Source organism: Drosophila montana, unplaced genomic scaffold (assembly GCF_035044405.1).
Source record: "Drosophila montana isolate Dmon_TW-CO22-7 unplaced genomic scaffold, ASM3504440v1 contig_3733_1, whole genome shotgun sequence".
Lineage (NCBI taxonomy): Eukaryota > Metazoa > Arthropoda > Insecta > Diptera > Drosophilidae > Drosophila > Drosophila montana.
Window position 1 is genome coordinate 1,246,809 of NW_026998620.1, and position 15,531 is coordinate 1,262,339.

General features: G+C 43.6%; 3 protein-coding genes across 9 annotated transcripts; 1 reads left to right on the top strand and 2 right to left on the bottom strand.

Annotated features, from left to right (window-relative positions):
• Positions 1–313: 313 nt before the first annotated feature.
• f-cup (flyers-cup) lies at positions 314–7,682 on the bottom strand. 6 transcript variants are annotated; one of them, XM_064694324.1, is made up of 12 exons: positions 7,515–7,678; positions 6,094–6,152; positions 4,461–4,822; positions 3,325–3,719; positions 2,856–2,979; positions 2,627–2,799; positions 2,179–2,561; positions 1,740–2,111; positions 1,224–1,367; positions 988–1,176; positions 743–928; positions 314–672 (listed from the first exon to the last, which is right to left on the bottom strand). In XM_064694324.1, the coding sequence occupies exons 2-12, from the start codon at positions 6,114–6,116 to the stop codon at positions 567–569; spliced, it is 2,457 nt and encodes an 818-aa protein (XP_064550394.1). In that variant the 5' UTR covers positions 6,117–6,152; positions 7,515–7,678; the 3' UTR covers positions 314–566. The 6 variants fall into 6 exon arrangements, 5 of the variants coding, with proteins under 5 accessions (XP_064550394.1, XP_064550393.1, XP_064550396.1 ...); XM_064694323.1 differs by having other exon boundaries at positions 1,740–2,114; XM_064694326.1 differs by lacking the exon at positions 1,740–2,111 and having other exon boundaries at positions 7,515–7,675.
• Positions 7,365–11,105, top strand: ninaB (neither inactivation nor afterpotential B). 2 transcript variants are annotated; one of them, XM_064694329.1, is made up of 4 exons: positions 7,365–7,602; positions 7,928–8,436; positions 9,622–10,639; positions 10,693–11,105. In XM_064694329.1, exons 1-4 carry the CDS (start codon positions 7,558–7,560, stop codon positions 10,966–10,968), a joined length of 1,848 nt encoding a protein of 615 aa, XP_064550399.1. In that variant the 5' UTR covers positions 7,365–7,557; the 3' UTR covers positions 10,969–11,105. The 2 variants fall into 2 exon arrangements, with proteins under 2 accessions (XP_064550399.1, XP_064550400.1); XM_064694330.1 differs by having other exon boundaries at positions 7,503–7,665.
• Adgf-D (Adenosine deaminase-related growth factor D) lies at positions 10,977–14,052 on the bottom strand. Its single transcript, XM_064694333.1, has 6 exons — positions 13,906–14,052; positions 13,353–13,844; positions 13,133–13,302; positions 12,886–13,067; positions 11,568–11,704; positions 10,977–11,509 (listed from the first exon to the last, which is right to left on the bottom strand). The coding sequence occupies exons 1-6, from the start codon at positions 13,970–13,972 to the stop codon at positions 11,049–11,051; spliced, it is 1,509 nt and encodes a 502-aa protein (XP_064550403.1). The 5' UTR covers positions 13,973–14,052; the 3' UTR covers positions 10,977–11,048.
• Positions 14,053–15,531: the final 1,479 nt, after the last annotated feature.

Here is a 15,531-nt window from a genome sequence, read left to right on the forward strand (position 1 = left end):
GAGCTGCATTAATGAGGCAAAATTTGATATACATCGAACTACGATATTAAACATAAGACCTCTTCTATATATGCATATCGCTAGTATAAACAATTAATTGGAAATTTTCGTTTGTTACATCTGCAAGGGTATTATGGTCTTCGGTCATACAGAGAGAAGTGTTCTTGATTTTTATTTAGTGTTTAATATTTTATTTTGCAAGCTTTTTTGGCCAAGGTTTGAACGAGGTGCGTACTGTGAGTTACCCAAATGCTGACTAGTCGGATCATGGTAATTTGTGAGTGTGTGTGCTTTGTTAAATGCTACAAGGTACTACGCGCGTCTGGCGCCCACACACACACACACACACACACTCAGTCACACACACACTGGCCGCATGACCGGTTGTATTGTCTGGCTGTGTGTGTGCGAGTGTGCGTGTGTGTGTGTGTGGGCGCCACTTTAATTTGGTTAAGCTTTTGTCTCAAAATCAACACAACAATAATAAATGAATAAATTAATTAGCGCTTAGATTTGTGCGCTAAGTTATAGATAAATAAATAATAATGCGTCTTTGTTGCTGCTTCTCAAGTGGGTATGCGATCACGTAGATAGGACATAATGGCATCTGTGCCCTTCATCAGGATCTGATGGCGCGGCTGGCGAAAAGGATTGCCCACCAGCTCCAAGTGGCTGCAAAAGGCAAGAGAACAAAATTAGAATAATGTATTGACGGGCACAATACTCTGTACTCTGCACTCACGTAATATTTGTTAGATTTCCCAGTATGGGCGGCACATATTCAATATCATTATTGCGCAAATCGAGCGTATTGAGGCGTGGCAAGCCCTCCAAACCGGCCACGTTCAGGGCCTTAATGTGATTGTCGCTGGCAACTAGAATCTCCAGGCCCTGCAGCTCATACAGGCCATTGGGCAAGAACTCAAAGCTGCAAATGTTGGCATTGTTTATGGTTAATAATTATTATAATTGTATGGCAGTAGCTACCGATTGTTGGCAATATTGAGTTCGCGCAGCGTGTTGAGCAGTCCAAATTCCGGTGGCAAGTCCTTAATTACATTGTTAGACAAATTTAGAAAAGTTATACGAGTAAACTGGGAAATGAAAGTTGGAACACTGGCAATGACATTGTGGGCCAGGACAAGCTCCGTTACCAAATTGGACATGTGCTGCAAACTAAAAGGAAGAGTTAGCCCATATATATGTAAAGTATTTATAGTTACCCCGGAGGCAAAGCACTCAGCTGATTGCGCGCAAAATCCACCACATGCACCTTCTCCGCGCTGGCCAGCTCGAAGACATGGCTCGGCACATCCGTGAGGTTCTCCAAATTGACTGCCAATGTGCGCGTGTGACGCAGTTTGTATCTGTAAGATACAAAACAGAAATGAGTAAAGGCTGTTAAATCAAAATCGCAAAGATAAGTTGATCTTCGTTGTGCCGAAGATTATATACCCTTGCAGCCATATAGGAAATGTGCCAAAAATGCAATAGATTAAAAAAAAGATATATAGTTATCTGATGCTAACTAGAATTTGCCTAATGCTTGGGAGCATAACAAAGTTCGTCTACATTAGAGTTGCATTAAGACTGAGAGAGAGACGGACATGTCCCTATCTGCTGCTGATCAAGAATGTATATACACTATTAGTTAAGAGATTTTGTAACAACAAGGGCATATGAAAAGCTCTAGAATAAACGAATGCTAGGCTGTTTGTTGGAACTTGGTGATACACTACACCCAACGGGGTTGCACAACACAACGATTGAACTGATTATAAGCAGCCTGATGAGCTGGTGTCATGGATGAATAGCCGGGCATATAATGGCCATTAAAAAATGTATCCTGATAGGGCATCTGCTGGTTCGGCGCATAATGGTTGTTGGGTTGCCCAAATTGTTGCTGCTCCTGTTGCTGCTGCTCGTAATCCTCTGGCATATACTTTGGCTGCCCATTAAACGGCGGATAGTATAAACCACAATGCGGCTGCTGCTGTTGATGCTGCTGCTCCTGTTGATGCTGCTGGTGCTGGTGCTGCATAAAGTGCTGGCATTGACATTGGCAATGACAGCGCATGAATGGCGACTGGGCGCAACCGGGCTGCTGGTAGCTGCTGCGTCGTTGGATCAGTGCCTGATGAATGGAAAAACTGTACCCCCACTGAGCCCACTACTCACTTGTCGGTCATATTGGGGGGCAATTGCTGTTGCTGTTGACTGGCCGCAGCTGATCTGCTGCTGCATGCCGTTTCCTCAGCGCCGCCATCTTCACGGCCTTTGGCCAGGGCGCGATCTTGCAGCGTTTTTAGAATGCGTGCTGTGCCGCATTGCAAAATGTCGCGTCGTATTGTCTTGATGGGATTGCCATCCACCTGAAGGCTGATCAAATGCGCCAGCGAGGCCAAGGTGACGGGCAGCACACTTATCGAATTGTTGGACACATCCAGGCGATTCAGATTGCGCAGCAGGCACACCTCGTCGGGCAGCTGTGTGATTTTGTTGTCGCGCAAATCCAAAATTTTCAAATGCGGCAAATTGGCACACAGATCCTTGGGCACGCGCTGCAAGTATAAAATCGTATTGATAATCAATTTATGGCTGCATAAAGTATCTCCAGCTAACGTACCTCTATAAAGTTGTTGCTGGCGTGCAGTTCGTTCAGCGCTTCGTTACCCTCAAAGCCGGGCAGCTCCTTAATGTCATTGTGCTGGACATACAAGCATTGCAGCTTTCGCAGCAGGCCCATGTCCTCCGGCAAGGCAATCAGATCGTTCTTCATAAGGTCCAGCTTTTGCAGGGCTTCAAACCAACAGAAATTACTATAGCATAAGCTTTTGGGTCCAATGCGAACTTACAGCGCATATAGACAATATCGGGCGGCAGTTCCTTGATATGGTTATCGCCCAGCAGCAAGGCCGTTAGACGCACCAAAAACCCAATGCCACCGGGCAAGCTGTTTATGTTATTGTTCCCAGCATCCTTGTTTTAAATGATGTTAGCAAAGCAATTGGTTCAGTGGGTAAGTTGGGCGGAAATGGAAAACGATTTGGATTAGTTGGAGCTGGTTAAAGGATTAATTCAAATACAAGTTTTGAGACCCAACCGGTTAAAGTGGCAATTTCTATATATTTTTTTTTACTTTGAAGCGAAAGTTAAACCAAACTATTTGCCCAAAAGCAGATTAATTTTTTTAAATATATGACAGACCAAGGTTTAGACCAAAACGTGGATTTAAGAGTGTGTAAAATCGGTTTCACGTATCGAACTTAAAGCAGAGAGTTGGTTCGATATTTTCTTTGGGTTTTTTTGGGAGCATCTACGTACCAGGAACTCGAGCATGTGCAAATTGCTGATGTCCGGATTGAGCTCAATAAATTCATTATGCGATATATTTAGATGCCGCAGCTCTGGCAAGCTGAAAAGCTCGATTGGCAATTCACTTAGCTTATTGTGGCTAAGATTCAGGCGCACCAGCTTCTCCAGCTTGCCAATCTCTGGCGGCAGAGCGACGAGCGCATTGTCATGCAGCTGCAGCACGGTTAGCGTCAGCAGATTCTCAATTTTGGGCGATATGTGCGACAGGGCATTGGAGCTCAGGTCCAGATTCTCCAGTGGCACCTGATTCCACCAGGCATCCTCCTCGCTAATGGACAACTGCACCAGATTGGCCTTCTTGCTGTCATCATCGGCCTGGTTAATGTCATAGATACGCTCGGGCACTGCAATAGTCAACAGAAGGATGGATGAGCATTAGAATTCGTGTCGGATTGTGTTTATTATCTCTACGGGCAGCGGCATCTTTGCTGGACTGCGGCGCTGGATCATCCAGTTCAAGTTCAACTTCATCTTCTGGATCATCGCTTTCCAGCTCATCGGCCGATGAGGCCATTTGAAATTCACGTATCTGATAATATCGTTGTCGCCGTCGCCGTCGCGGATGCGGACCACACATGCAAAACGATGTGAGCTGCTTCCCTGTTTGCCTCGAGGACGCAATCTTGATGGATATTTTGGTACAAAAACGATGCAAGCGACACACTTCTGCGGGCAGCGAGCGCAACGCACAAACTGAACGCTCGATGGGAACACTCAAAACAAAAATAACAACATATAAATCAAGATTACATCAGTCGCCGCTCGTGGGGATTGACTAGTGAGGCGTGTAATATGGCACGGCGCCTTCTATGGTCAGGCCAGGGGCAAGGTTCGAGATATTGTGTGTGGCAATCACATCTACATATAGAGAAACCATAAGGCGCTGCTGTCCATGAACCCGGCCGAATGCGAGTGTGTCCCAGCATGTGTGTCTGTCTCATGCCTCCTCACCACCGGATTATTGATCATCGAGTTCCAGCGTCGCATTGTCTCTGCCGTAACCACTACACACATACATACACATACACACACATACACAGTATCATAACGCAAAATGCATCTGAAATTGGCATTTGGCTACTTACCGCTTGACATGCCCTTGTTGGTCATATTCAATGTGCCCGTCTTGCGGGCCAGCTTCCACAGATTATCGGAAAGCAGCGCATCGTCCTCCATGTTGGTGCGCTCATGGAATACCGGCTGGAATGAGTAGTTGTTGCGCGGCGACAGACCGCGACGCGGCCTTGCCGCGCCCCTCGGTATGCGACTGCCGGCGGCATATGAGCCACCGAAATTCTGGCGTTCGTTCATCTCGCAGGGGCAGTCGTATTGGGCGTAGCAATCGTTGGAGTGCACCGCATCCAAATTGAAGTCACCTCTGCAATCGGTGGAGTTATCACAATTGCCACAATTAATGGGGTTCAAGAAGTTGCTGTTGCATTCGTTGCTGCAGGCACGTTAAAAAAAAACGAATATTTAAAATATATATTTTGTCTATTATTTATATTCGGCGCTGTTTTGCGCCGTTAATTTTCATTGTTGTCAGGCAACAGCTGATTGTGTGCGTAAAGTGTTGAGTAGCGTCCAGTATGCGCTTTGCAACACCTACGAAAAGTGACCTTAACGTTTAATTAAAAAATTAATGTTTATCAAAATTGGCAAAGTGTATGCATAAAGTGCATAAATGAAATTCGATCAATTTAAACTTAGATTAAAAATCAAATTAAAAGATAAGCCCGATTGCAAAAGGCAATATAATTGGGCTCTTGCCATAACACAAGTTGCGGAACTAATTAGCTTTAAATATTAATTTTGTTATTTGAAACTGTATAAAGTGCATTTTAGCAGCTGCAGGCCAAGCCTTAAAACAAATTTGAGCTGTGTCTGCCGATGTTGCTGTTGATTTCGTTGCTGCAGGCACATAACAAAAAAAATAATATTAAAACAATTTATTTTTCGACTATTTATATTCGGCGCTATTTTGCGCCGTTAATTTTCATTGTTGTTAGGCAACAGCTGATGTGTGCGTAAAGTGTTGAGTAGCGCCCAGTTGTACATATGCGCCCAGTTGTGCGTATGCGCTTTGCAACACCAACGAAAAGCGACCTTAACGTTTAATTAAAAAATAAACATATTAAAATTGGAAATGTGTATGCATAAAGTACATAAATTAAATTCAATCTAAAGAGGGATCAAATTTAAACTTAGATTAAAAATCAAATTAAAAGATAAGTCCGATTGCAAAAGGCAATATAATTGGGCTCTTGCCATAACACAAGTTGCGGAACTAATTAGCTTTAAATATTAATTTTGTTATTTGAAACTGTATAAAGTGCATTTTAATAGAGAAAAAATAAATTCAACGCAGCTGCATGCGGCCAAACCTTAAAACAAATATGAGCTGTGCCTGCAGCTGGGCCAGCTACAATAATTGAAATCAATTTAAGCCTAAACTGGGGCAATGCTCGGGATGCACCTGACGAGAACTTGCACTCATTTTCATCAATTGAAACTGTTTGAGCTAAAGACTTAGCCTCCGGCTGGGCTATAATTGAAACGATCATGAACTTAAGCCCAAGCCAGGGATGTAAATTCCAAATGATATCTACCTAAAATTGGCATCTAATAAGAGAAGCTTTCAGCCTGCGGCCTACGTTTCGTATACGTAATTTTTGCTGAACTTACCTTTAGGCTGGGGTCAAAACTCGTATTACTTACTTTATCATCATGTCGTTATCCATTTAGGTGCGTTTTCTTTCAAAGCTTTGTTGTGGCTTCTGCAACAGATATGAAATAATGAAAATAAAAGAATTGCGTATTACTTGGCAGCAAGGTCAGACAGTCTGTCTGTGTGTGTGTGTGTGTGGGTGCTGGTGTAGGTTGTAGGCGGGGGGTGGGGGCTGTATTAAATTTCCACATATGCTTTAAGTCTATGCGAAAATGTTAGTTATTGAAGTTACCCTACACGTGTGGCTTGGCTCTGCTCAATTGTCGCCGAAGCGGCAAAAATGCTGTGCCACACATTTGTTTTTGATACCCTTAGCGAGGGTATTATAATTTTGTCGACCATTTTGAAACGCAAAGCGGCAGCAGATTTTTGATCGTTTTTATTTATTTATTTATATATATATTTATTTATTTATTTACTTAGTTATTTATTTGTTTATTTATTTGTTTATTTATTTATTTATTTATTTATTTATTTATTTATTTATTTATTTTTTTATGTATTTATATCCTTATTTATTTATTTATTTATTTTTTTTTTATATTTATTTATTTATTTATTTATTTTTTAATTATTTATTTATATATTTATTTATTTATTTATTTATTAACCAATCCTGGTAGCTTTCAGTTTATCATGAAACATGAAACTTAAAGTAAATGTAAATTAATTAGTTTTAAACACGTCGGATAACTATGTTATATGGGTGAAAAACTAAAATCTGCTATGAGACAACTTTTTGTTTATCCAGATATCTTGATCAAACTCGGAATTTATTGGCTTTACTATGCGTCCTGCATATAACTAAAATCTTAATTACATCGTACAGGTTTATCATATAGGAATGATCGCTTAAATATCAGCACAATCTTTTTCATAATCGGATAACTATATCATGCAGATATGTACGAAAATTCGGTCATAGAGAACCTTTCCAATTTTCAAGCTATCTTAACTGACTTGAGCAATTACGAGCATTTGCCAAAAAGAGTATTTAGTCTTCGGCGAGCTGCTTGTTTTTTTTTCTATTTCAATTTTCCGCCCTGCTTGGGCCCTGGTGTGGCTTACAAACGACGCGAACGACTCTGTCGACAAGCGGCTGTCAATCTGAATTATGGATAAAGCTGGCCCACCGGCTGCCTGGAGGGTCAGTTGGCCCTCCGCCCCCTACCCCACCCCATCCCCCTAATGGGCCAAACCCTCGAGGCAGTTGGCGAGCTGGCGACCGCCTTGGCTAGCTTTTTGCCAGTTGTCGTTTGGGTTTGCGGCTGGTCGCTCGCAACATTTGCCAGCTAATCGGGATTCGACGTGGTTTTGGATTGGCATAGCAACTGCTGTCAGGGAGTACCTGATTTTGATTTTGATTTTGAGTTTTGTTTTGAGATTTGTTGTTTTGGTTTTTTCGTGTTACGTTTGTTTTCGAATCTCTTGCGTTCCGGCAACATCCGCTGCAAATGTCCGCACGCGTCTTCAAAAGTTTTATGCGCGACTTTTTTGCGGTTAGTCTCACAAAAACAATTGTGAAATTTATTCAAAAAATTTAAAACTGTTTTTCCGAAAAGGTGCCAAAAAATAAATTAACATGAGATACTTGAATTTCAAATGATTTTCAAATATGTGTACGAACTGAGTGTGAAACGTGCAAGCTGATAATTTGATGGAAACCATTGCGGCTGACGAAACGGGTGGAATGCCAATCCGTGGATTGACAGCAGCTAATCGTGGCTAAGCCGCGGCTCACAGCCAGCTTATTTGCATTAAACAAATCCAAAATCGTGTCAATCAATAGAGCTCTCCTCCTCTCCTCTTCTCCTCCTCGCGCAGGTCAACTACGATGAGCAGCGCGCTGATCCGGAGGCACAGCGTCTGGATGGCAACGGTCGCTATTATCCCAACTGCTCGTCGGATGTCTGGCTGCGCTCCTGCGAGCGTGAGATCCTTGAGCCACTTGAGGGTCATGCGAGTGGCCACATACCCGACTGGCTGAATGGCAGCCTGTTGCGCAACGGGCCCGGCAGCTGGCAGGTGGGCGACATGACCTTTGGCCACCTGTTCGATTGCTCGGCGCTGCTGCATCGCTTTGCCATTAAAAACGGCCGGGTTACGTATCAGAATCGTTTCGTGGACACGCAGACGCTGCAAAAGAATCGCTCGGCCCAGCGAATTGTGGTCACGGAATTTGGCACGGCCGCCGTGCCGGATCCTTGTCACTCGATCTTTGACAAATTTGGTGCCATCTTTAAGCCGGATGGCGGCACGGACAACTCCATGATATCCATTTATCCGTTTGGCGATGAGTATTACACGTTTGCCGAGTCGCCTTTTATGCATCGGTGCGTATACGTGATATTTGTAGGCTCTGCCTTAAGAAGGGACAAGGTTGGGTTGTGTAGGAAGAAGATTTAGATATCTTGAAACTGGGATTATAAGTTATCATACACGGAATAGCTTTAAAATTAATATTAGCCCTATTTCCCATATTTCCCCTATTTCGATAATTATCGATCGAGACTTTTGCAGAGCTAATTCAGCGAACTTAAAGTTGGGTTGTGCATATTTATGTGAGGAAGAAGATTTCAATATCTTGAAACTTGGATTATAAGTTATTACATTCCATACACTGAGCCGCTTTAAAATTGATATTTATTAATATTGATATATCGATAATTATCGATCGAGACTTTGGGATATTTAGCAGACTTAAAGCTAGGGTCATCAAATTTGGAATATAAGTTATCGTATATTAAACACATATCAGTTTTATTTATTATTTAGATCAATTGGCTCTGAGTCCTCTTTATCGATAAATATCGATCGGAACATGTCCTGCAGACTACAAGAGCTTGCTAATATACGTTCTCGTTGCCCAAGCGCGTCTCAATTTGAGTTTAAGTTTTCGATAATTGCCGATTTCTCCCTAAAATCGATATATATCGATTTATAGCCCAGGCTTTTTGAGCATATCTTGGAGATTATAAGCAAATATAGGTTCTCGTTTATCAAACGGGTCTAAGTTGTATTTTAATTTGTCGATAATTGCCAAGTTCTCCCTAAAATCGATATATATCGATTAAAGGTCTAGGCTTTTTGAGCATATCTCGGAGATTATAAGCAAATATAGGTTATCGTTTACTAAAAGCGTCTAAATTTGATTTTAATTTGTCGATAATTGCCAATTTCTCCCTAAAATCGATATATATATCGATTTATGGCCCAGGCTTTTTCAGCATATCTCGGAGAATATAAGAGAATATAAAACCAAATTTTAGATGTAGGCTTAGAGTGCAGAAATGAAGACAAATATACCTTTTGGAAGTGCCTCGGACTTGGACTCTACCCACCTCTTTTTGAAGAGCTTTACCTTCACTTTTTAGATGACATCGTTAGTCAATGAAAGTTTCATATAGGTCAAATCGAATGTTAAACGATTTTGAGGCAGTTCGCAACTGTGCATAGGGTATCTCCCAGTCGGCTACTTTCAATCGAAGTGTAATTCAATCGACAACCTTTGCTTTTAGCATAAATCCCTGCTCGCTGGCCACCGAGGGACGCATTTGCACCACCGACTTTGTGGGCGTGATTAATCACACATCGCATCCGCACATCTTGCCCAGCGGCACAGTCTACAATCTGGGCACCAGCATGACCAAATCTGGGCCGGCATATAGCATCATTTGTTTTCCCAACGGCCGGCACATGTTCGAGGATGCGCACGTGGTGGCCACCTTGCCCTGCCGCTGGAAGCTGCATCCTGGCTACATGCACACCTTCGGCCTGACCGAGAGCTACTTTGTCATTGTGGAGCAGCCGTTGTCCGTTTCGCTGACGGAATACATCAAGACGCAGCTGTACAATCAAAAGCTGGCCGCCTGCCTGAAATGGTACGAGGATAGGCCGACGCTGTTCCATCTGATAGATCGCGGCACGGGCAAGCTGGTGCAGAGCTACGAATCGGAGGCATTTTTCTACCTGCACATCATCAATGCGTACGAGCAGGATGGCCATGTCGTGGTGGACATATGCTGCTACAAGAATCCCGAGATGATCAACTGCATGTACCTGGAGGCGATTGCGAATATGCAAACGAATCCCAACTATGCCCAGCTCTTTCGCGGGCGTCCCCTGCGCTTTGTGCTCCCACTGGGCGCCACCTGCAGCTCCAGCTGCGGCTCCAAGCGACGCCTGGTCAAGTCGCTGTCCCTGGTGGGACTGGTGACTACCCCGACGCCGTCGCCTCCGTCGCGCCTCAAGCACTCGGCCTCGCAGTATGCGGACATTAGCTACATGGCCACCAATGGCAAGCAGGAGAGGAGTGCCGGCAAGCAGGAGGAGGAGGAGGGCGGCATCAATCTGGTCAGCCTGGAGCACAGCCAGGCGGAGGCGTATCGGATTGGCAACGGCATATTCCTGCGACCCGAAATGCTGTGCGACTTGGGCTGCGAGACGCCCAGGATATACTATGAGCGGCATATGGGCAAGAAATATCGCTACTTTTATGCGATCAGCTCCGATGTGGATGCACTGAATCCGGGCACGGTAAGCCGGGGGATCACTTTTAATTACCTTTCGTTAATCTATCTGCCTTGCAGCTCATCAAGGTGGATGTCGTGAGCAAAAGCTGCTCGACCTGGTGCGAGCCGAACATCTATCCGAGCGAGCCGATCTTTGTGCCGGCGCCGCAGCCGCAGAGCGAGGACGACGGCGTCCTGCTGGCCTCCATGGTGGCGGGCGGACTCAACGATCGCTATGTCGGTCTCGTTGTGCTCTGTGCCAAGACCATGACGGAGCTGGGGCGTTGTGAATTTCATACGAATGGACCCGTGCCCAAGTGCCTGCACGGCTGGTTTGCGGCCAACGCGGTTTAAACTGCATGTTAAATATTTACCAGCTAGTTAGTCGCCTTTTGTATTCACTTTAAGACTTAGCCTTAGTCTAAACTTAGCTACTATTTGAACTTGGGATTTAAGATGTTCGCAATAAACTCTTGCCATTTCCGCTGGAAGACGCGATTGAACTTGCGCCTCTCCAGCGAGGTCAGCACCGAGTATCTGATGGAGTTCAGCGCCAGCTGCTTGAGGAACCGCAAATCCGCGTCGGCCGGCGCCATCGCCATGAACGCATAGTAGAAATCATAGCTCAGGCCTTTGGCACCCCAAACGCCGGGATCATCGGCGGATATGACAATCGGAAAGTTTTCGGCTATCAGAAAACTGGCCGGATGATTGCGCAGATCCCAGATGAAACCCAGCACCTGGTTGGACAACGGATTCACCTCGATGGCAATGTTGCGCTTCTTGATCGTCGACCACAGCTGCGGATGCTTCGGCAGCGCAAAGCCGTGTCCAATGCGCTTCGTGTTCAGCAAAATGGCGTCCATCATGTTCCAATCGGTGCGTCCATACCAATCTGAAGATTCAGGGGATTCAGGATTAGGATTCAGAGAGTTGGCGGATGCTTGGCTTACTTGTCTCGCCCGCATGGAAGAAATAGTTGGCGGTGCTGGGCAAATCGGAGAATTCATTTACATATTTGCTCAACATGTCGCCCGTATCCTCCTGTCCAATCATGTCGAAGCCAATGATGAAGTTCGGCTTGGCGGAGCTGGGATTGCAGCAGGATTATTACTAACTGAATTATTATTATATCAATATATATATATTATATAAAATATTGCTGATCAACGCACAGCCCAAGCCTCAAGAACATCAACAGCGTCGAACCAGCAAGCGAGAGATCGCCGGTTCAAATTAACTATATCTTCATTTATTTACTTTATTATTGCTCTCAGTAAAACGCAATAATAATTAGAAACAAATAAGAGCGCGAAAGAAAGGCAATTTTCGGCACGCCGAAGATTTAATACCCTTGCAGACCCAACCTTTTCATAATGCTCAAAGTGCTTTGCCCGTTTCTAAGAAGCACAGGGAAAAATAGTTAATGCCAAGTATGGTTAAGATATCGTGAAAAACAAAAAGTTTTTGATACAACTTAATTTTCGACCGATCGTTCCTATGGCAGCTATATGATATAGTAGTTCGATGTTAATAAGATTTTGCATAAATGTAGGGAACATGCTGAAACTTATAAATGGCGAGTTTGGTCAAGATATCTTGAAAAACAAAAAAGTTTTCCATACAAGAACCTAATTTTACCGATCGTTTCTATGGCAGCTATATGATATAATAGTCCGATGTTAGTAGGATTTTGCAAATATTTGAGGAGCAAAGTAAAACTAACAAATGACGAATTTGGTCAAGATATCTTGATAAACAAAAAAGTTTTTCACACAAGAACCTACTTTTCGACCAATCGTTTCTATGGCAGCTATATGATATAGTGGTCCGATCCAGCTGGTTTTGACATATGTACTACCTGCAACAGAAAGACGGACCTATGCAAAGTTTCAAGACGAAAGCTTTAAAACTGAGAGACTAGTTCGAATAGAAACAGACAGACGGACGGACGGATAGACGGACATAGCTTTATGGACTAATCTGTTGATACTGATCAAGAATATATATATACTTTATGGGGTCGGAGATGTCTCCTTCTATTATGTGTTACACAATTTACGACAAAATTATAAAACCCTCTGCAAGGGTATAAAAAAGGGGGCGATGTGTGTTGAGAATTTGTATCTGCTTGAGGTTGGCGCGCTGTTTAAATCGGGCGACGCCGGATAATTTCTTCAATTATGGGATATATTAGTTCAGTTGCCGCAAGGATTGCGACCATTACTAGGCTTCGTTTAGATCTTAGAGAGAGTTCCTCCATGTACTTACTGTAGCTGCTTGAAGGTGCGTATATTCTCGGCCATTTTCTCCTCCGTGGCGCGATTGCGTTTCGCATAGATGACCTTGAGGCCCACAAAGTCCGGATGCTTGGCCTTGAACTCCTCGACGATGCGCTCCAGCTGATTGGCCACATCCAGCGAGCTATACGTGCGATTGTTGTCATCATAGAGCTGGCCAAAAGAGTTCGAATACAGCTTTGATAGTTTGGCAAGATTTCCATTTGTAGCATACTTACGGGCGAGAGCGAGAATCGGATCTCGGCATACATGATGTTGTCCTCGCAGAGCTCCTCCAGCAGACGCTTGTGATAGGCGCAATATGTGGGCTGATATTTATAGAGACGATCGACCGTGGTGAAAATGTTCTCGAAACGATCCCAGATCTTTTTGCGGTGCGGCAAGAGAGCTGTCCGGGTCGAGAATAGAGTGGAGGATAATCGGAATAAACTTACTTACCCTCCGGCTTGTTGCTGTGCATATTGATATGCCGCTCCAGCTGGCGTTCGTATTGCTGCCGATCCTCGGTATTGATGCGCTCCGTGCACACGTTCTGCTCCTCGCTGTGGCACTTCGAGTTGGCCGTGTCGTACGTGAAGATCAGCAGCCCGTTGATATCGCGACAGGTATAAAGATTATTCGTGTTGGTCAGATTCGCAACGATCCACTTGGAGCTGACCATCGCCGTGTTGTGGCCGTGCAGAAAGGCGCCCTTCGGCATCTTCTGTATGATGCGGAACACCTCGCTCTGGCGCACAAATTGCTTGCCCTGAAAGAAATGCATTGCCGGCGCATATTTCTCCGGATGTTTGATGCCATCGGCGATTTCCGCCCGCTTCGCATTCATCAAAATGCTGTTGGCCTTCTCCTCGTCCGCGGTTAGCCACAGATTGCCGCCCAGCGAGGCCATTTGCTCCGCTCGCATAATACGCTCGCGCAGCGTCTCGTAAGCTGAATGGAATTTGAAAAAAAAGGGTATTCAATCGGGTATATCGATTACTGGTGCACCTACGTAGATCTGCGCCGCGCAGCTGACCCAGCAGCAGCGGCAGCCAGAGGCACAACAGCTCCAGCCACATCGCGCAATTGCTCGACTTTCGAATATATATAGACGACGACGACGACGATGATGTGAACAATTCTATATATACGCTCGACCGCCTCGTTTGCCGTTCACTTGCTAACTGATAAAGCCGCTGGCGATTCGCGCCTATCAGCGCTCATTTTCGGGGTCTCCAAAAAGTCTTCCATGCGCTCCGAGAGAGAGAGACGGAGAGAGGGAGAGCGATAGAGGGAGAGAGAGGGAGAGGGAGAGGGAGGGAGAGAAGAGCCAGCTGTGCCAGAGTTCAATGTCAGTGATATGCAAATTGCGCCTACTGACCGACGGGGGCGCGAAAATTACATATATATAACATACATATATATATCTGTATACATATATAAATATATGTATTTGCATACATGCCAAAGTCGGAGACCCTGCATGGAGCAGATTTATCATACTTTATGTATACCCATCTATATACGAGCAAGGGCGTCTAAGCTTGAGTAGTAGAAGATTTCGTTTGGGTTCTTTAACATAACTCGAGGATTATAAGAGCTAGAGACATCAAAATTGGAATGTAGGTTCTCCTTTGGTATACACACATAAGGAATATTTCACTTTTTTAAATACCTTTCCGATTACCCTAGAAATTGATATAAATATGTATTTGCATACATGCCAAAGTCGGATCAGATTTGTCATACACATGTATGTTATACCCACTATTTTTCCACATTTACATAGGAACAAGGGCGTCTGATGATATACTTTAAACCCTATTAAAAGATTTAGTTTCGGGTTCTTTAACAGGATCGAGGATTACAAGAATTAGACACATGCAATTTGTAATGTAGGTTCTTTTGGAGTATACACATATAGAGAATATTTGACTTTTTTAATCACCTTCCCGATTAGCTCAGAAATTGATATAAATATGTATTTGTATACATGCCAAGGTCGGAGACCCTGCATGGCACAGACTTATCATACTATATATATAAACTTTTAACCTTTTGTATTAGAATCTTTGTTTGGGTTCTTAAACATAACTCGAGGATTATAAGAGCTGGACACATGAAACTTGGAATGTAGGTTCACTTTTGGTATACACACACAAGGAATATTTTACTTTTTTAATTACCTTCCCGATTACCTTAGAAATTGCTTGATTGATTTTATTTTAAGAGAAGAGCTTTGAGCTTTGGTATGCACACACTTTATAAACCAATTTTTAAGCCCCGAAAATTTCATCAAGATCGGACCATAAACCCCCGAGTTAATTAAGAAAGCATCTTCATATAGAAAGCCTCTGCATATAGAGTTTGTTCGATCGGGAAGGTAGAATGTCTACTAAGGCAGATATCTTGGAATAACAAAAGGTTAACTCTTCTATTATCTATAATATTCTCTATTAGATATATAGTTATATATTTCAGAAAAGTCAACATTTCCTTATCATTATATTATATTAGCTAGATGTAGGGCATTCGTTAGTCGCGCATACCCAACTAGTTCAATGTACATATGTTATCAGCACTGTTTGGCATATTTTTAGTGAAAAATGCTTAGTTTTTTTTTTGCATAATGTTTACT

Bases quoted from the DNA above. Each gene is read 5' to 3' on its own strand.
- f-cup (XM_064694323.1), bottom strand. From the start codon at position 6,116: ATGGATAACGACATGATGATAAA. The intron at 1,368-1,739 runs GTAGTGTATCAC...TGTATCTTACAG, and splicing joins GTTGTGCAACCCCGTTGGGT to ATACAAACTGCGTCACACGC. The intron at 673-742 runs GTGAGTGCAGAG...TGCCTTTTGCAG, and splicing joins GGAAATCTAACAAATATTAC to CCACTTGGAGCTGGTGGGCA.
- ninaB (XM_064694329.1), top strand. From the start codon at position 7,558: ATGTCCGCACGCGTCTTCAAAAGTTTTATGCGCGACTTTTTTGCG. The intron at 7,603-7,927 runs GTTAGTCTCACA...CTCCTCGCGCAG, and splicing joins TTATGCGCGACTTTTTTGCG to GTCAACTACGATGAGCAGCG. The intron at 8,437-9,621 runs GTGCGTATACGT...CTTTGCTTTTAG, and splicing joins GAGTCGCCTTTTATGCATCG to CATAAATCCCTGCTCGCTGG.
- Adgf-D (XM_064694333.1), bottom strand. From the start codon at position 13,972: ATGTGGCTGGAGCTGTTGTGCCTCTGGCTGCCGCTGCTGCTGGGTCAG. The intron at 13,845-13,905 runs GTAGGTGCACCA...AATTCCATTCAG, and splicing joins GCTGCGCGGCGCAGATCTAC to CTTACGAGACGCTGCGCGAG. The intron at 11,705-12,885 runs GTAAGTACATGG...CTGCAATCCCAG, and splicing joins CGCACCTTCAAGCAGCTACA to CTCCGCCAAGCCGAACTTCA.